Below are 21,465 nucleotides of genomic sequence, written 5' to 3' on the forward strand. Positions count from 1 at the left end.
GTCAGAGGGCTTGACACTGCAGTGAGATTTCTACAAGCTCAGAGAATCATGGGTAGATTCTGGCCAGGATCCCAGACCTCATCTGAGAAATAAAGATTTAACTGGAAAACTTTTTTGTCTTGTTACAGCAGATAAGATCAGTTGCAATTCCAGCTCTTCTAAAAATTCACATTATGTTTTTTAAATTTTAAAAATAAGAATTGAGGACCAGGGAGGTGGTTCAATGCAAGCATAAGGCCCTGGGCTTGATCCTTACTTAGTACTGTAAGTACTGTATAAAAATAAAGACAAAAGCAATTTAAAACAACATTAATGGCAGAGCAGTGCTCTGGTCTTTCTCTTTCTCTTACATACAAAATACAGGGGCTGGCAGATAGTCACTGGTAGAGCACATAGTTTACTGTGTGTAAGGACCTGGTTCCAGCCTCTGGCACCACATGGAAGCACCATGCACTGGGTAGACTCCACAAGCAGTAGAACAGTGCAATGGTATTTCTCCTTTCTGTCTGTTTTTCTCTGATATTTAAAGGGGAAAATAAGTCTTCTGGGAGCAACAGAATCATGCAAAGACAAAAAAAAAAAAAAAAAGCTGGTGGAAAAAAATAATAAACCACCCCTGGTTCCCACCTGCAGGGGAAAGCTTCATGAGCAATGAAGCAGGGCTGCAGGTGTCTCTCTGTCTCTTTCCCTTTCTATCTCCCCCTCCCCTCTCAATTTCTCTCTGTCTCTGTCCAATAATAAATAAATAAATGGTTAAAAAAAAAGAGAAAAAACTCTTAAACAACAACAAACAAAAAACAAATACAGAGGGAAGGAAGGTGGTCTGGTCTAGTCTAGTCAGAAAAGCACATGCCGGGGGTCGGGTGGTAGCGCAGTGGGTTAAGCGCACGTGGCGCAAAGCTCAAGGACCTGCTAAGGATCCCAGTTCGAGCCCCTAGCTCCCCACCTGCATGGGGGTTGTTTCACAAACAGTGAAGCAGGTCTACAGGTGTCTATCTTTCTCTCCCCCTCTCTTTCTCTCCTCTTCTCTTGATTTCTCTCTGTCCTATCCAACAACAACAGCAATAATAATAATAACAACAACAACAATGATAAACAACAAGGGCACCAAAAGGGAAAAAATGGCCTCCAGGAGCAGTGGATTCGTAGTGCAGGCACAGAGCTCCAGCAATAACCCTGGAGGCATAAATAAATAAATAAAGTTTAAAAGAAAAGCACATGCCTTAGTATGTGTGAGGCTCTGGGCTCCATCCCCAGCACCACATAGGAGACCAAGGATAGCATCCTCCATGGTTGAATGGTTCAGCCTCTCTTATTCCCCATATATATATACACAGGATCTTTAAAATACTGGTCCTGGGTAAGTCACTTAGCAATATCTACATCCATTAGGCATTGGGTTTGGTAGAATGGTTCGGCTTCTCTTCTCTCTCTCTCTCCAAGATCTTTAAAACATTGGTCCTGGGCAAGTTACTTAGCAATATCTACATCCATTAGGCATTGAATTTATTACCTAGCACTATGTTAACATTTTTTTTTGGCCTGAGAGGTGGTATGATGGTAGAGTTTTGGGTTTGCAAGCATGAGGTTTTGAGCTCCACCCCCAGTACCACATATGCCAGAATACTGCTTTGCACCCCCACCCCCCCACTCGCTTTATAGCTCATGAAATAAAATAATTTTTTTCAAATAATATAGGCCTTTTAAAATACAGAATTGAAAACAATTATCAAGTCACAATTTTTAAAAGGCAACAAATGGAGCATAGAGGAAAGGTAGCAATGGCTCATGGTCATATTTTACTGGCTAAGGCCTCTACACTTGGGGCAAGTCTAGTCTCTTGATATAATAGCATTTCTTCTGAGAAATAAGGGAAACAATGCTGTCTATAGCCCAGCAAAAGACCAGAAAAAGCTTTTCACCAGGTAATACAAACTCCTATTGCAAGGCAGAACATGAAGAGCTGAAAGTCACTAAGTCATTGTTATGCCTAGCCAGGATTTAATATAAATAACATATGTAAACAGCACTAAATTCCAGATCCCTTCTTCACCCCATAGGTTTACAGGTCTATCACCCACTGGGCTATGAGTTTCTTAAGGCTTGGGCAGCAAACATCTCTCTCAGGCAACATCTAAAAACCCATTTCAAATTTCTCCAAAAGTTTGACACACGGAGATGGTTTTATTTAAAACAGCCAGGTACACTTTTGCAGTAAAACAATACGAATTTATTCTCATTTGGGACTGAGGTTCCTGAGGTTCTGAAAGTTCCTTAGCGAGTGTTCTTGGAAGGAGTGTTCCAGACCAGTGGTTTTCAAAGTGTGTTCTCTAGATCAGCAATGTCAGCATTTCCTGATAACTTGTTAGTAATGTAAATGCTTGGTCCCACCCCAATTCTTACTAAATCGAACTTCTAGGGGATGGGTCTAGCAATGTAGGTATTAGCTAATTCTGCAAATAATTTTGTAGCCTGCTAAAATTTGAGGATCACAGAGTTAGATGCTTCTCCCTGTGCTTTTCTCTTTGATTCCATTCAGAGCCGAGAAAAGCAAACCAGCTTCCAGAGTTTTCTAATGAGGTTACTACTTACATGAAGCCATAGACTGCAGGGATGAAATCCCAAGAACTAAGAAGGAAGAAGGAGAGGCAAATAATCACCACTAGGCTTCCCATATACATCATGGCATACTCCCAAGAGAAGATCCAGAAGGCTTTGCTCTTCATTTTTACTGGAATGTATTGCCGCTAGGAGAAAAGGCAAAACAATATATTTAGAAATAGACAGCACTTATAGCTTTGACTTAAAGGCAAGGCACAGAAATGTTCAAAAATCAAAAGACTGAGATGATACACTAGCCAAAACTAGTTTGATCATATTATTATCACATAAAATAAATCTTAATGTAAAAAGTAATGCAGACAAAGATACTCTATGACAATTAAAGGTTCAGTTCATGAGAACATGTGTCAACATAATAACAGTCTCAAGCTATATAAACCAAACATGGATTAAAGCTACAAAGGAGAATGTACAGACCCATCATCAGTAGGTAATAGGTAGATACAATAGGCAAAAACTAGCAGTCAAGTAGGAAAGAGCTGATCAAAAATCTGATCTTATGAGATTTTATAAAACATTGTATACAGAACAGTACAACTAGTAAGTGGAGAATTTACATTCATCTAAAGCATTCTGGGGTATATATACCTACGTGAGGTCAGAAAACAGTATGAAACATCAAGGAATCTATACCAAACATTCTATTCTCTAACCATAATACAGTTAGTTAAAATCATTAATAAAAACACACCAAAGTAAAAGACTCTGGGGTAGGTGGGTGGGGAGAATACAGGTCCATGAAGGATGATAAATGACATAGTGGGGGTTGTATTGTTAAATGGGAAACTAGGGAATGTTATGCATGTACAAACTATTGTATTTACTGTTGAATGTAAAACATTAATTCCCCAATAAAGAAATAAATTTTAAAAAAACTAAAAAAAATAAATAAATACAATTGGCAAAATTAAAAAAAACACAGCTTAAAACAAACTTGGAAAAATTTAAGCCATTTTTTAAATTTGTTATTAATAATGGTTTCCAAGATTGTAAGATTACAGAGCATAGCTCCGCATTGTACCCACCGGCAAAGTTCTGTGCCCCAGACTCCCAATGATAGATAACCTTAGTTCTCACAAAGTCCTAGAGACATTTACTCATGCAAACTGGAGGAAAAAATTTGAGCTGATTAGTTTTTAAAAAATATTATCTTACTTTATTTTCAATAGAGAGAAAATTTGAGAGGGAAAGAGGAGATAGAGGAGAGAATAAGAGACCTACATCTCTATTTCACAGCTTGTGAAGCTTCCCCTTGCAGGAGGGGGACAAGGGAGCTTGAACTGGGTCCTTTGCACATTAGAGCATGTGCACTACACCAGGGGTGCACCCACTGCCTGGACTCCAAACTGGGAAATACTAAAACACTTTTCCAAATAATGCCACTTCACCACCACTCGGCCTCCAGTCCCATTTGTTTATTCTTTAACCAGAGCACTGCTCAGCTCTGGTTTATGAAGGTGAGGAGGATTGAGCCTGGGACCTCAGAGCCCCAGGCATGAAAGTCTTTTGAATAACCATTATGCTGTCTACCGAGTCCCAGAGTTGCTATATATTATTGTCTAGGATTTCCTTATAAATGATAATGGGGGGAAAAAAGAAAAGAAAGAAATGTACCAATCTACACTGATATAGAAACATACCAAATTGATAAATGGGGCATCTAAATAATAGGTGTTCATTATGCAAGTCTTTCAAGCCTTTGCATGTGAAAAGCAAGTAATGCAAGGGTAAAAACTAACTGAAGAATAAATAGGAAACTTGAATGGGCCTCTATTAATGAAACTAAATTAGTGAAAATGTTTCCATAAAGACAAGAGCAACTGCCCGGGGAGTCGGGCAGTTAAGTGCACGTGGTGCAGAGCACAAGGACCAGCATAAGGATCCCTGTTTGAGCCCCTGGCTCCCCACCTGCAGAAGGGTCGCTTCACAGGCAGTGAAACAGGTCTGTAGGTGTCTGTCTTTCTCTCCCCCTCTCTGTCTTCCCCTCTTCTCTCCATTTCTCTCTGTCCTATCCAACAACAATGACAGCAATAACAATGACGACGACGATAAACAACAAGGGCAGCAAAAAGGAAAAAAATTAAAAATAAATAAATAACATTAAAAAAAAAAAGAAAAGAGCAGATCTCACTAGCTTTCTAGGAAATTTATATTACTCAAGAAGTGACCTCCCTGCAGGGGGTGGGTTTGAAGTGGGATCCTTAAGCCAGTCCCTGCACTTTGTCCCTGTACTTCCTACTATGTGTGCTTAACCTGGTACGCCAGGGCCCAGCCCCCAAGATGTGTCTTTTTAATAAGTGGTTCATCATCATAAGGATGTAAAAATTCAGGAAAATATAAATTTGGCCTATATCTCTATTAGTACAATTCATAAGAATAAATTCCAGGGACCAGCAGACAGCTCACCTGGTAGAGTGCAAGGACATGGCCTTCTACCATACATAAAGCTTTAAGTACCTGGCCTCCACATGCAAGCACTATGCAAGGGGTGGAGTGGTGCTATGGTTGAGTCTCCTCTCTGTGTCTCACCCACTATGTTAAAGAAAAAAAAAAGCTGGCAAAATAGCTCACTTGGACAGTGGACTGCTTTGCCTTGTGTATAACCTAGGTTTAAGCCCAGACCCCACAACACTGAAGGAAGCTTTGGTGCTTTTGTTTCTTCTCACCCCTGTCTTTCTATCTTACTCTTTCTTTTTTTTTTTTTTAATTTTTCAATATTTATTTATTTATTGACTTTTGTTGCCCTTGTTGTTTTATTGTTGTAGTTATTACTGATGTTGTTGTTGGATAGGACAGAGAGAAATAGAGAGAGGAGGGGAAGACAGAGAGGGGGAGAGAAAGGTAGACACCTGCAGACCTGCTTCACCACTTGTGAAGCGACTCCCCTGCAGATGGGGAGCCGGGGGCTTGAACTGGGATCCTTATGCTGGTCCTTGCGCTTTGCACCACATGCGCTTAACCTGCTGTGCTACTGCCCGACTCCCATGTCTTACTCTTTCTATCTGAAAAAGTCAGCCTGGAGCAGTGAAGGCCAGGAGGAGGAGAAGGCGGAGAGGAGGAGGAGGAGGGTAAGGGGGAGGGAGAAGAGGAAGTGGGGGGAGGAGAGGTGGAGTAGAAAAGGAAGAGGAAGAAAAAAAGAAACTCCAAATGAATTAAGAATCTAGATATTTTGTTGAAGAAACAATGAAATGCCAGGAGAAAATGGACATTTCTTCCTTCCTTCCTTCCTTTCTTTTTTCCTTCTTTTATTAATGATTTAACCGTGATCAATAAGACAATAAGATAAGAGGAGTACAACTCCATATAATTCCCACCACCAGAGTTCTGTATCCCATTCCCTCCATTGGAAGGTTCCCTATTCTTTTTTGCAGACTGAAAAGATCATAAATGAGAGTACATACCCACAAATGTTCACAGCAGCCCAATTCATGACAGCCCTAAAGTAGAAATGGCCAAACACCTGTCACCTGATGAATAGATAAATCTAATATGGTCTTGTCATACAACAGAAAAAAAGAATGAAGTGCTACAGCAGGGGTGAGCCTTTAGGGCATAGTGATAAATAAAAGAATACAGTCATAAAAGACCATAATTCTGCTTATATGAAATGTCCAGGATAGGAAAATATGAAGATAGAATGCAGAACGGTTGTTGCTTGGCCTGGGGCACTGCAGAACACTGAGTAACAGCAGTAGGCATTAGGGTTCTTTCTGGACTGATAAAAATGTTTTCTAATTGGCACCAAGTTAAGCACACATAGTACCAAGCGCAAGGACCCGGGCAAGAATATGGGTTTAAGCCCCGGGCTCCCCACTTGAAGGGGAGTCACTTCAACAAGTGGTGAAGCAGGTCTGCAGGTGTCTGTCTGTCTTTCTCTCCCCCTCTCTGTCTTCCCCTCCTCTCTCCATTTCTCTCTGTCCTATTCAACAACAGCAGCAACAACAACGGAAAAAAATTATTTCACTTAGATATAATTTCATGACAGTGAGAGAGAGAGAGAGAGAGAGAGAGGGAAAGAAGAGGTCAGAACACCACTCAGTACACACAAATAGGGAGCTTCAGTTGTTCAAGTTCCAACCTCTACCAGTTGAGCTATCTCCTCAGTCACCCTTTGATATTATTATTATTATTTTATTTTACCAGAGCACTGCCTAGCTATGGCTTACGGTGATGCCAGAGGTTTTTGGACCTGGGGCCTTGGAGCCTCAAGCATGAAAATTTTTTGTACAACCACTGTTATCTCCCTAGCCCCCTTATCTTTTTTTTTTTTTTCAATTCTTTGACATACCAGAATTTTGTACCTAAATGATTCAATTGCTGCAAGTGGAATTCTTTTTTTCTTTTTAAGTTAAGATAGGTAGGTAGAAAGAGAGTGAGAGGGGCCAGGTGGTGGCTCACTTGGTTAAGTGCACACACTATAGTGCTCAAGGACCTGAGTTCAAGTCCCTGGTCCCTACCTGCAGGGGGAAAGCTTCATGAGTGGTGAGGCAGGTCTACAGGTGTCTCTCTGTCTCTCTCCCTTTCTATTTTCCCTTCCCCTCTCAATTTCTCTCTGTCTTTATACAATAATAAATAAATAAATAAATTTTTAAAAAGAGAGGGAGAGAGAGAGAGGAGTGACACCACTCCTGCTGTCAATAGTGGTCCCATGTGGTGCTGGAGGCTTGAACCTGGGCCTTCATGCATGGCAAAATATTGCTTGCTCTACTGGGTGAGCTACCCCCTGACCCCCTTTTAAGAGTGGTTTACTTCTTCTTTTTCTATTTCTTTACAGAAGTCAGAGAGAGAGAGAGAGAGAGAAAGAGGGAGAGGGAGAGGGAGAGAGAGAGAATTAGGAAGAAAGAGACAGAGAGGAGATAGCTGCAGTACTTCTCTTCTACTTGTGAAGCTTTCCCTCTGCAGGTGGGGACTGGGGGCTTGAACTCAGGTCCTTGAACCCTGTGTGTGCTCTACTGGGTGCACCACCATCCAGCCCTGAGCTTGCCCTACCCTCATTATGAAATACTAATTCTTTATCAAACATAACATTTGCTAATATTTTCTCCCATTTTTTAAATTATCTTTTCATTTTCTTTTAAAACTATATTTATAAAGGAGAGAGAGGGAAAGGGAGAGGGAGAACTCTACAGTATGACACTGGCACATGTGATACCAAGAATCAAACTCTAGACCTCATGCTTAAGAGTCCAATGCCTGACCTACTGCGCCACCTCCTTGGCTGGTATTGTTTAATATTCTTGACAGTATTCTTTGAAGCACAGACATTTTTAATTTTTATGTAACACAGTTTATCTATTTTTCTTTTATTGCTAATGCTTTTGATGCCAAATCTAAGAATCTTGGGTGTGGAGATGGCTCAGTGGCTAAAATAAAGTATATGCTTTACCATGCCTAGATCCCTAAGTTCTATTTCTTTTTTTTTTTAATTTCTTTATTGGGGGATTAATGTTTTTTTAATTCTCTTTTAAAAATATTTATTTATTTATTCCCTTTTGTTGCCCTTGCTGTTTTATTGTTGTAGTTATTATTGTCGTTATTGATGTTGTTGTTGTTGGATAGGACAGAGAGAAATAGAGAGAGGAGGGGAAGACAGAGGGGGGAGAGAAAGACACCTGCAGACTTACTTCACCATCTGTGAAGCCACTCCCCTGCAGGTGGGGAGCCAGGGGCTCCAACCGGAATCCTTAAGCTGGTCCTTGTGCTTTGCGCCACCTGCGCTTAACCCTCTGCCAGACTCCTGGGGGGATTAATGTTTTACAGACGACAGTAAATACAATAGTTTGTACATGCATAACATTTCTCAGTTTTCCACAAAACAATACAACCCCCACTAGGTCCTCTGTCATCCTGTTCCAGGACCTGTACACCGCCGGTGCAATATCTAACTTCTATTTTTGGCCCTACAATGGAGTACCATAGACAACACCAACGGATTTCCATGGGTGGTGGAGTTCCTAAAAATGTAGAAAAATTGGACTGGGAAGACGGTTTAGAGTATCACAATGTATTAGGTTCTGGGTTCATTGAATGGCTCCACATTAAAAAATGACTCAAGCACTGGACTTGCTGCCTGTGACTCCCAGTTTGACATCGGCACCTTATATATCTGAATGTGTATAAATGAAACAAATATTTTAAAAATAAAAGATAAGCAAGTGCTGATTTAAAAAAAGAAGTACTTTTATATTTTCCTCTAATAGTATTATGGTTTTAGCTCTTTTGTGTAGGTTGCCGGTCCATTTTTGAGTTAATTTTTATATATGAAATAAGGTAGGAAAACAACTTCATTCTTTAACTTGTGGCAATCCAGATATCCCATAACCATTTTTGAAAAGACTATCCATGGGGCCAGGTGGTGGCACACCCAGTTAAGCACACACAATAACATGCTCAAGGACCCAGGTTCAAACCCACAGTCTCCACCAGCAGGGGGAAGCTTCATTAGTGGTGAAGCAGGTCTACAGATGTCTCTCTTTCTCTCTCCTCTATCTCTTCCTTTCCTATCAATTTCTCTCTGAACTAGCAAATAAAATGGAAAAAAATTAAATTAAAGAAAGAAAGAAAGAAAAAATAGTCACCAGGAGCAGTGGATTTGTAGTGCTGACACAAAGCCCCAGTGACTATCCTGGTGGCAGTGGAAGAAAGGAAGAGGACAGGAAGAAGGAAAGAAAGAACAAGAACCCTTTCCTCAATAATCCTGACAAATTTGCTGAAAATCAAATGGTCACAGAATTTTAACCCAGAGTAAAATTTATGTTTATGAAATCATACTAACAAAAATAAATCAAATATGTAAATAAATCTGAGAAAATAAATATTTAATATTTATTTATTCCCTTTTGTCGCCCTTGTTGTTTTATTGTTGTAGTTATTATTGTTGTTGTTATTGATGTCATCGTTGTTGGGTAGGACAGAGAGAAGTGGAGAGAGGAGGGGAAGACAGAGAGGGGGAGAGAAAGATAGATACCTGCAGACCTGCTTCACAGTCTGTGAAGTGACTCCCCTGCAGGTGGGGAGATGGGGGCTTGAACTGGGATCCTTATGCAGGTCCTTGTGCTGTTGGTATGCTTCTAGTTCTGCTTCTGGGATCCCTTCTGTTACATTGATTGACGTTGTGGTCTATTTACATGGTCATTCTGTTACATTGGTTTGTTCTCACTCCCCCTGCCTCCGGGAGATTTTGGTTTAGTCCTTGCTAGTTTCCCCGCTTCTTCCTTCTCCCCCGCCCCCTATCCTATATACTTCCTTGGTTCCAGACGCTGAGGCTGGAGGAGGCCATTGTGTTGTGATTAGTTTGTTGGACTGCTTGCCCGCTCATGAATAAAGATTAAACTGCGTTCTCAGCTCAGCATGTGTCCCTGGTCGTCTGTTACCCGCCTGTGAAGCCAGCCCAGAGAAAACAACATTGTGCTTTGCGCCACCTGCGCTTAACCTACTGCACTACCGCCCGACTCCTACCGCCCGACTCCCCAACAACAGTTCTTCCTCACATCAGAATTCTAACTAATAAGTAGGGAAGTGAGGAGGAGAATAGAGACCACAGAGTAATAACTTTTACAGACAAGATATATTGATAGGTGGTTAGTAGGTGAAAATCTGAGAAAAAACAGAATTTATATAATCTCTAAGTACTTTTCCTAAAGTATTTTACTAACTCCAAAAGATCATAGTTGACAGACCCCAATCTAAGCAAACAATCAAGGTAAAACAACACCACTGATAGAAAACAGCAACACAAATGAATCCTGGATGTTATACTGAGGATAAACCTAATGCCTTTTGCCAAATAAGTAAAAATTTTAGTGTCAGCATGAAAAGACACGTGACAAGAGGAACTGTCTCAGACTAGATGATGCTAGGTTGATATAAACATTAAATGTGGGTCAGAGGTAGATAGCATAATGGTTATGCAAAGAGATTTTCATGCCTGAGGCTCCACAGTTCCAGGTTTGATTCCATTCTTCTTCTAGCGTTTGCCCTTCTTCCATAGCCAGTCAACAGCGTCAGGTTGAGCCTGATGTAAAGTTTCGAGACCTCCTTTGAATCTGGAGAGGTGGCAGTCATTGACTATGTGGGTCATGTAGCCGCAGGGGCAGTTTGGGTTGTCTCTGGCTCCCCAGTGATGGAACATAGCGGCGCATCGACCATGGCCTGTTCGATAGCGATTGAGGAGGGCCCAATCATAACATGCTAGGTCAAAGCCGGGTTGACGCTTGCAGGGGTCTGTGATGAGGTGTTTGTTCTTTACCTCAGCTGACTGCCAACTCTGTTTCCAAGAGTCTGGAACAGAGAAGATCAGTGTAGGCGTAGGAGACCAGATTGGATGATGAGATGTCAAGCGTTGGACAGGGTGGGCGAAGATATCCACGTATATTGGCAGGTCCGGTCAAGCGTAGATGTGGGAAATGAACTTGGATGATGCCGCATCCCGACGAATATCTGGTGGGGCGATGTTGCTAAGAACTGGCAGCCATGGAACCAGGGTGGAATGGATGGTTCCAGAAATTATACTCATGGAGGAATATAATTTGGAATCGACCAAGTGGACATGGGGGCTACGGAACCATACTGGGGCACAGTATTCTGCAGTGGAATAGCATAATGCCAGAGATGATGATCGTAGTGTGGAAGCGCTTGCGCCCCATGAGGAGCTGGCCAGTCTTGCAATGATGTTATTCCTCGCGCCCACCTTTGCTGCAGTTTTTATGAGATGTTCGTGAAATGACAGGGTGCGATCGAGAGTAACGCCAAGATAGACTGGCTGGGCTTCATGCCAGATTCTCGTATCGCCAAGCTGCACATTAAGCTCACGCGAGGCCGAGGCATGGTGTAGATGGAAAACAGATGATACCGTTTTTGCAGTGCTAGGGATTAGTCGACATTTTTTACAGTAATCAGGTATCAGAGACATATCTTTCGTGCACCACCATAAACCAGAGCTGAGCAGTGCGCTGGCCAAAAAAAAAAAAATTAAATGTGGGCTGGGGAGATAGCATAATGACTATGCAAATAAGCTTTCCTGCTAGAGGCACTGAAGAGCTGAGGTTCAATGTCTAACACCACCATAAGCCAGAGCTGCGCAGTGCTCCCGTAAATAAATAAATAAATAAATAGATAAATAATAAAAAAGAAAATTAAATGTAATGTCACGTCTTGGGCAGAAACCAGAAAAAAAAAACAAACACTGTATTAGCAAGAAAATTGGCAAAGTTCCAATAAAAACTGTAGGTTAGGTAATAATATTGTGTTAAGTGTTAATTTTCTATTCTAGAGAATTGTACTAAGGTTACTTCAAGTGTTAATGTTAGAGGAGTTCGTAGGATGTAAGGAAACCCTTTCTAGTACTATTTTTGCAACTTTTTTGTAAATCTAAAGCTGATTCAAATGAAAGACATTTAAAATAAGAGGTAAAACCATCTGTTATAGTGTTAGTTAAAAACCACATACAGCTAATTTAAAAAAAAGTTCTATGGGGCTTAGAATGAAAAATAGCAACCTAAATCAAGTATATTAATTATGATGTTCAAATAGTTTATGTAATATTAAATTTCCTGGTTCTTTCATTTTACTTAAGAAAGGGGTCAAACAGTAGTTGGCTTTTTAAATTTCTTTTCTAGGTTGGTCAGTTTTTGTTTTTCAAATGTCAAGGGTACTGTATTACTTTAATACAAGTTTATGTTCTCAGAAGCAAAGCAAAACAAACAAAAACTAGGCAGAACCTTACAATGAAATAATTACACACCACCAGAAAGGCTAATATTAAAAAGATTGACAGCAACAAACATTGGTGAGAACATGCTGCCATCAGACTCTTAAACGCTATGGGGAGGCAGGGGTATAAGTCAGTACAGATACTTTGGGGAAACGTCTAAAAGTTTCTAGTAAAACTAAATATACACATACCCTATGTCCCAATAATTCCAGTCCTAAGTATTTACCCAAGAGAAATGAAAACATTAAGTCCACTAACAGATATGTACAAGAATGTCCATAGCAGCTCTATTCACAACAGAGAGAAACTGGAAATATGCCAAGTTTCCATCAATAGGAGAATGGATAAACAAAATGTGGTTATCCATTTAACAAAAACTATCTGGAAAGGATTAATTTTAAAGACAAGTTGAGAGGTTGGGAAGACAGCATAGTACTTAGTTTATGCAAGAGACTCTCATACTTGAGGTTCTAAGGTCCCAGGTTCAATCTCCAGAACTACTTTTAGTTAATATTTTACCATATTTACACTATATTACATGTATATGTGTTCTATATATATACACACACATCCCTCTACGAGCTGATCTTAATTTTGATACATTTCAATGCAAACTGCAGATGTCATACAAGTCTAAATCACTCAGTGTATCATTAACTGTAGTTCATTGTTTACTCTCATTTCTAAAGTAAAATTTACATATAAAAAGGTGCACAAATCTCATGAATGCATTTATCAGGTCTTGGCACACGCATAAAATCGGTGGAGCCCAAACTCTCGCCAAGAAAAGAAAGTTTTCTCAGAACCCTTCCCAGTCAGTTTCCACTCCTGTCCCCAGAGGCTTGAGGTTCAATTCCTAGCACCACACCATAAGACAGAGTTGAACAGTGCTTCTCTTATTTTATTTTTAACCAGAGCACTGCTCAGCTCTGGGTTATGGTGGTGCTGGGGATTGAACCTGGGACCTTTGGTGCCTTAGGCATGAAAGTCTTTTGCATAACCATTATTCTGTCTCTCCAGCTGTCCCCCTCATCTCATTCTCTCTATACTTCTCATAACAATAAATGAATAGATGAATGAATAAAAGACTTTGTGTTAGAGGGGCCCAAGATCTGATTCAACAGATTGAATGCATGCTTTACATGCTTGACACCCTAGGTTTGGTCTCCACCATTATGTGAAAGCACCATGGACAGTATAAGGAGAACTCAATAGATGACAGAGTCTTGCTTTGGTGCTTCTTTCTCTCTCTTTAAAAACACTATCTTGGGAGTTGGGCGGTAGCACAGCGGGTTAAGCGTATGTGATACAAAGTGCAAGTACCTACCATAAGGATCCCAGTTCAAGCCCCTGGCTCCCCACCTGCAGGGGAGTCACTTCACAGGTGACTCTCCATTTCTCTCTGTCCTATACAACAATAACTACATCAATAACAACAATAATAAGTACAACAACAATAAAAAACAAGGGCAACAAAAAGGAAAATAAATTAATAAATAAATAAAAACACTATCTTTCTCTTTAACAACACTGATAAAAATTCTTCTTGGGGGATAGCTCAGCAGTACCTTGCATGCATGAGGTCCTAGGGTCCATTCTCTGGCATCACATTAAAAAGGGGGAAGGAAGAGGAGAAACCTGCTCTTAAGAGTCAGGCCTGCTTTGGGATACAGAACCATAAAAATGAAAAAATAATGTGGAATATTTACTGAGTCTAATTATAAAACTGGACTCACACACTAAATCTTTTTTTTTTTTTTTTTGCCTCCAGGGTATTGCCGGGACTCGGTGCCTGCACCACGAATCCACTGCTCCTGGAGACCATTTTTTCCCCTTTTGTTGCCCTTGTTGTGGTTATTATTATTGTTGTTATTGCTGTCGTTGGATAGGAGAGAAATGGAGAGAGAGGGGAAGACAGAGAGGGTGAGAGAAAGACACCTGCAGATCTGCTTCACTGTCTGTGAAGCGACTCCCCTGCAGGTGGGGAGCTGGGGGCTAGAACTTGGGTCCTTATACTGGTCCTTGTGCTTCGCGTCACGTGCGCTTAACCCTCTACGCTACCACCCGACTCCCAACACACTAAATCTTTCAGGACTACTCATGTTACATAAAGTGAGGCATGACTGAAATTCAAGCAATCCTTTGATGATTTGTTATTTATAAACCCTAGAGCCAAACTTAATCTAGAAGGTCACATTGCAAATTTCCCAGTGAACAGATGAACATTCACTCCACCCACCTCTTTTGCTCAATATCAATGCTGACTTAAAAATTAAAGTACATAACTAAAGAGGATAAAAGAATAATGTCCTAAACATCTGGAACAGTTTTCTTCGAAACCCTTTCAAAATAAAAGTCAAAACAAATACATAGGACAAAACAAATACATAGTTTAGTGAAGGCAAACACCTTTATAGCTATGACCCAGGTCAAGCGAGAGAAGTTTCTGGCTGTTCCCCTACATCTACCTATGCCTTGTTCCAATCACAATCCTTATTCCTCTAAGTAACCATCTATTCTGGCATTTTACAGTGATCATTTTCTTGCATTTCTTTATGGTTTCTACCTAAATATGTATCCCTATATATTATGGTGTAAGCTTGTCCACTGAGACAAATTTAGTTATATATATATATATATATATATATATATATATATATATATATATATATATATAATATATATATTATATATATTCTATATATATTCTATATATATTCTATTATATATATATATATTATATATATTCTATATATATAATATATATATATATATATATATTTTTTTTTTTTTTTTTGCCTCCACGGTTATTGTTGGGGCTCAGTGCCTGCACCACAAGTCCAATGCTCCTGGAGGCCATTTTTCCCCTTTTGTTGCCCTTGTTGTTTCATCATTGTTGTGGTTATTATTGTTGTTGTTAGCTAAGACAGAGAGAAATTGAGAGGGGAGGGGAAGACAGAGAGTAGGAGAGAAAGACACCTGCAGACCTGCTTCACTGCCCATGAAGGGACTCCCCCGCAAGTGGGGAGCTGGGGGTTCAAACTGGGATCCTTATGCTGGTCCTTACGCTTTGCGTCATGTATGCTTAATCTACTGCACTACCACCTGACTCCCGATATATATTTTTTTAAGGGCTGAGCCCTTGCACATGCCTGATTCCAACACTTGCTGGCCACTTTTTCATTTGGATAGAGAGATAGACAGAGGGGAAAACAGCAGCAGAGTTTCCTCTAGTGCTGTGGCCTCTCCACGTGGTACCAGAGATCTAACTTGGGTCTGTCACATGGTGAGGTAGACACTCTAACTTGAACTAGCTCTCCAGTTTCTTGATACAACTTTTTTAAAAAATTTTTTTTCCCTTTTGTTGCCATTGTTATCATCATTGTTGTTATAACTGTTGTTATAGCTGTTGTTGTTGGATAGGACAGAGAGAAATGGAGAGAGGAGGGGAAGACAGAGGGGGGAGAGAAAGACAAGACACCTGCAGACCTGCTTCACCACTTGTGAAGCGACCCCCCCTGCAGGTGGAGAGCCAGGGGCCTGAACCAGGATCCCGATGCTGGTCTGTGTGCTTTGCGCCATGTGCGCTTAACCCGCTGTGCCACCACCTGGCTCCCTTGATACAACTTTTAAGCGTCTTAAGATATAGGTCCTCCATCCCTCCCAACTCCAACTTCTGACTTCATTTTCCTTTTTTTTAAAAAATAATGTACTTATTTGATAATGACAGAGAAAAATTGAGAAGGATGGAGAAGATAGTGAGGAAGAGAGACAGAGAGACACCTGCAGCACTGCTTCACCACTTGTAACTCTTTCTCCCTGCAGGTGGGGACTGAGGGCTAGAACCTTGGTCCTTGCACTTTGTAACATGTGCACTCAACCATGTGCACCACCAATCGGCCCCTTTGACTTTTTCTTACAATTCATTTATTAAAGAATGGAGGGCATCTCACCTATAGAACTTTACACAATGTGACTTTTACTAAAGACATGCTTTGTCTTCAGTATTTCTTGAATATTGATAGTTAGATCCAGATGCTTGGTCAATATTACATTCGATCCCTAGGCAAAATGTTGGTGATATATACACAATGGGATACTACTCAGCTATTAAAAATGGTGATTTCACTCTTCATCTCATCTTGGATGGTACTTGAAGGAATCATGTTAAGTGAAGTAAGAGAAGAGAGAGAAGTAAGAGAAGTAAGAGAAGTCAGAAAGAGAAGGATGAATAGGGGTCAGGTGGTGGCACAACTGGTTGAAAGCACACATCACACTGCACAAAGACCAAGGTTCAAGCCTCCGGTCCCCACCTGCAGGGGGAAAGCTTCACAAGTGGTGAAGCAGGCCTGCAGGTGTCTCTCTGTCTCTCTCCCTTTCTAACTTCCCCTCTCCTCTCAATTTCTGTCTTTATACAATAATAAATTTATTATATATGGTTGGGGATCCCACTGAACCAAACACAAACACTCAAAAAGATTTGTGTATACCTATGTTCATAGCAGCACAATTTGTAATAGCAAAAACCTGGAAGCTACCCAGGTGTCCAACAACAGGTGAGTGGATGAGTAAGTTGTGGTATATATACACAATGGAATACTACTCAGCTATTAAAAATAATGAATTCACCTTCTTCACCTTATCTTGGAAGGAGCTTGAAAGAACTGTGTTAAGTGAGATCAGCCAGAAAGAAAAGGAAGAATATGGGATGTTCTCACTCATAGACAAAAGCTGAAAAATAAGATCAGAATGGAAAACACAAAGCAGAACTTGGACTGGAGTTGGAGTATTGCACCAAAGTAAAAGACTCTGGGGTGGGTGGGTGGGTGGGGAGAATACAGGTCCATGAAAGATGATGAATGACACAGTGGGGGTTGTATTGTTAAATGGGAATCTGGGGAATGTTATGCATGTACAAACTATTGTATTTACTGTTGAATGTAAAACATTAATTCCCCAATAAAGAAATAAATTATGAAAAAAAAAAAGTAAAAGACTCTGGGGTGGGGAGGAGGGTTCAGGTCCTGGAAGACAGAGGAGGACCTAGAAGGGTTTGAGCTGTTATGTGGAAAACTGAGAAATGTTATACACATGTGCAAACTATTGTATTTCACTGTTGACTATAAATCATTAATCCCCAAAAAATAAATTTAAAAAAAAGAAGGATGAATATGGGATGATAGCACTCATAGAAAGAAATTTTAAAATACTACCATGGGGGCTGTGCAGTAGCACAGTGGGTTAGGTGCACATGGCACAAAGCACAAGGACCAGCACAAAGATCCTGGTTTTGAGCCCTCAGGTCCCCACCTGCAGGAGTGTTGCTTCACAGGCCATGAAGCAGGTCTGCAGGTGTCTATCTTTCTCTCCCCCTCTCTGTCTTCCCTTCCTCTCTATCCTATCCAACAGGAGCAACAACCATAATAATTGCAACAACAGGGGAAATAAAAAAAGGCCTCCAGAAGCAGTGGATTTATAGAGCAAACACTGAGCCCAGTGATAATCCTGGAGGTGCATAAAAAAAAAACACAAAACCTGACATATAAGGCTAGCAGGACAGCTGACTGGGAATGTGTGCCTGTTTTGTCATGTGTATGACCCAGCTTCAAGCCCAGCCCCCACTGTGCTGAAGGAAGCTTTGGTACTATGATCCCCTTCTTTGTCTTCCCCTCCTCTCTCCATTTCTCTCTGTCTGATCCAACAACAATAATAACCACAACAAGGGCAACAAAAGGGGAAAAAAAATGGCCTCCAGCAGCAGTAGATTCATGGTGTAGGCACTGAGCCCCAGCAATAACCCTGGAGGCAAAAAAAAAAAGCAACTTTGCTTCAGATCAGACACTAGCTTGTCCACCACCTGTCTGTTATATAGTCTTAAGATAGCACAACAACTAAATGGAGGCAGGCTGATACTGTCAAAAGAGGAAGTCTTGTACTACCTTGTGAGGCTGGGTGGTAGTACAGCAGGTCAAGCGCACATGGCACATGACAGCAAAGCGCAAGGACCTGCGCAGGGATCCCGGTTTGAGGCCCCAGCTCCCCACCTGGAGGTGGGTTGCTTCACAAGCCATGAAGCAGGTCTGCAGGTGTCTATCTTTCTCTCCCCCTCTCTGTCTTCCCTTCCTTTCATGATTTCTCTCTGTTCTATCCAACAACAATAACAGCAATAACAAAAACAACAAGGACCACAAAAAGGAAAAAATAGCCTCCAGTCGCAGTGGATTTGTGGTACAGGGACCAAGCCCCAGTGATAACCCTGGAGACAAAAAAAAAAAAAAAAAAAGAGGAAGTACAGACTAACTTTTTTATTTTATACTTCTTTAAACTCTTGAAAATGAATTCTTTCCTTTCCCCCTCATCACTTCATGTACTTGGTGATTATACTCCTCCTATAAGCATTGGAATACTAATAACCATTATTAATATCTATTGAACTATCATCATATTCTATTCAAAATACATGTCATGTTTGAACCCTTCTCAGTGCCCAAAATATTACCTCTATTTTATAGATAAGAAAGTTGAGGTAGAGAGAAGTAGTGACTTGCTCAACATGACAGATGACTATCCAAATCAAAACAACTTTAAAGACTGTATTTTAATCCCCTCCTTTTTTTTTTTTCCTCCAGAGTTATATCTGGGGCTCGGTGCCTGCACTACAAATCTACTGCTCCTGGGAGCCATCATTTATCCATTGTTGTTGTTGCTGTTATTATTGTTGTTGTTGCTGGATAGGACAGAAAGAAATTGAGAGGGGGAGGGGAAAACAGAGAGGGAGAGAGAAAGATAGACACATGCAGACGTGCTTCACTGCTTGTAAAGCAACTCCACTGCAGGTAGGGAACTGGGGCTCAAACAGGGATCTTTGCGCCAGTCCCTGTGCTTCATACTATGTGTGCTTAACCTGGTGCGCTACCACCTGGCCCCTTTAACCCCCTCCTCTCCAGGTTCCAGATGCTAGCATGATGCCAACCAGAATTCCCTGGACAGACAACCCCACCAATGTGTCCTGGAGCCCCAATTCCCCAGAACCCCACCCCACTAGGGAAAGAGAGACAGGTTGGGAGTATGGATGGACCTGTCAACGCTCATGTTCAGCGGGGAAGCAATTACAGAAACCAGACCTTCAACCTTCTGCATCCCACAAAGACCTTGGGTCCATACTCCCAGAGGGATAAAGAATAGGAAAGCTATCAGGGGAAGGGATGGGATATGGAGTTCTGGTGGTGGGAATTGTGTGGAGTTGTACCCCTCTTATCCCATGGTTTAGTCAGTGTTTCCTTTTTTAATAATAAAAAAAAAAAGAATAGGGAATCTTGCAGTGGAGGGGAGGGGATATAGAACTCTGGTGGTAGAAAATGTATGGAATTGTTCCCTTCTTATACCACAATCTTGTCAATTATTATTAAATCGCTAATAAAAAAACATAAAAGAGAAGGTATTATTATATGGCATAAAGCATGGTGAGGTAAACTATAGTAAGGTAAATCCCAACTATGGGATTTTCAAAGTTAAACAAGCTCCCAACTAATTTGGTTATAATAATTATCGACTACCTTTTTAAATCCTAAGATTACAAGGAAACTTCCCCATTCTCTTTAAAATATATATTTCTCCCAGTCCTGGAACCTCTGGGACTTTGCTTGTATTTCTTGATGTCTCTATTCTCAACCCCTTACCCTGTTATACTGCCTTTGCTGACCTCAACTAAATCAATGCAACCAGTGCCACCATGCCATGTTATGCCATCACTGTCTTTTTGCTTCAGATAATATCCAGAGACACCAAGCCAGAGATGTCAATCTTTCAACCCCAATAATCTGGTGAGACCTTTTCTAACACATGGGACTACCTAGTTCCACTACAGATGGTGCTTTCTCTAGCAAAGTTATACAACATAGAAATTAGCTAGGGCCTAGGGAACTGGGTACATGTATACACATATCTGTAAGTTAGGTGCAACTATATCCCTCAAAGTAAAAGTGCCTAATAGTCCTCTGTGATTAAATTAAGAACCATTTAGCTCAGCAATCTAGTAGAAAGGCCTAAAGAAGGCACCACCTGCCAACACCCATGTTCAGTGGAGAAGCAATTACAGAAGCCAGACCTTCCACCTTCTTCACCCCACAATAATCCCTGGTCTGTACTCCCAGAGGGATAAAGAATAGGGAAGCTATCAAGGGAGGAGATGGGATACAGAGATCTGGTGGTGGGAACTGTGTGGAGTTGTACCCCTCTTATCCTATGGTCTTGTCAATATTTCCATTTTATAAATAAAAATTTTAAAAGACCTTTCTAACCAAATATTTATTACTTATACTTAGATATCCTTCTCCTCTCCTACCTCCTACTTCACTTTACTCAATCACTCAACTAATTACACAAAAGAAAGATGCATCTCTTAATCTCTTCTGACAGTATTAGCATTATTGTTACCCTTTGATAATTTTTAGAAGAAACACTATACCAAAGCCAAGAGATATACTGGCAAAAAATATTTATCAACTAAAGGACAATTATTGTCTGTGATCTTTATCAGAATCACCAAACAAGTAAATGCAATAAAAACTAAGGTTAATTTTGACCCCACTAAAATCCTAGATGTATTTCCTCCCTTACAACCAACCCGCATAAACTAAAACAGGTTTGGATACAACAAACTACACTCAATACTTTAACAACTGGGAGAAAACCTAAACTTGTCAAGAAGGGACTACAAAAGCTAGAAAAAGGCAAAAGACAGGCTCACTTAATGATGGCCTTTTTGGTCACTGCCAGGCCACCCCATTACCTGGGGCCCAAGTCAAGGAATCCTTGGATTCCCCCAGATTCAATGGGCCTAGACATCTAACAGATCTCTCTCTTCACCATAATTGGTCACTTCCATCAGGAACATCATTATAAGAGGCCTCTTGTGAGCTTCTTCAAGATTGTAACCTCACTATGAATTAGCAATGGTAAGGACTGCCCCACCAATTGAGTGCAGCCTAGAATGTTCCCAGCTGTGGCCATGTGTCAGGCTGAGCTTCACTGACGGGAGACAGATGACCAGGGACTCATGGCTGAGCTGTACGCAGTATCTCTTTATTCATGCAGAATGCAGCACAATCTAAGCCGAGCTAAGCTAAACT

The 21,465-nt window shown here is 40.8% G+C and overlaps 1 protein-coding gene across 2 annotated transcripts in view; it reads right to left on the bottom strand.

The window, feature by feature from the left end:
• Nucleotides 1–21,465, bottom strand: part of PIGU (phosphatidylinositol glycan anchor biosynthesis class U) — a 129,701-nt gene that overhangs the window by 38,012 nt on the left and 70,224 nt on the right. For both annotated transcript variants that reach the window (XM_060188641.1, XM_007522663.3), the window contains exon 8: nucleotides 2,593–2,747. In XM_060188641.1, coding sequence (XP_060044624.1) covers nucleotides 2,593–2,747 — 155 coding nt within the window. The remainder of the gene's footprint in view (nucleotides 1–2,592; nucleotides 2,748–21,465) is intronic.

Source organism: Erinaceus europaeus, chromosome 1, assembly GCF_950295315.1.
Source record: "Erinaceus europaeus chromosome 1, mEriEur2.1, whole genome shotgun sequence".
NCBI classification, from domain to species: domain Eukaryota; kingdom Metazoa; phylum Chordata; class Mammalia; order Eulipotyphla; family Erinaceidae; genus Erinaceus; species Erinaceus europaeus.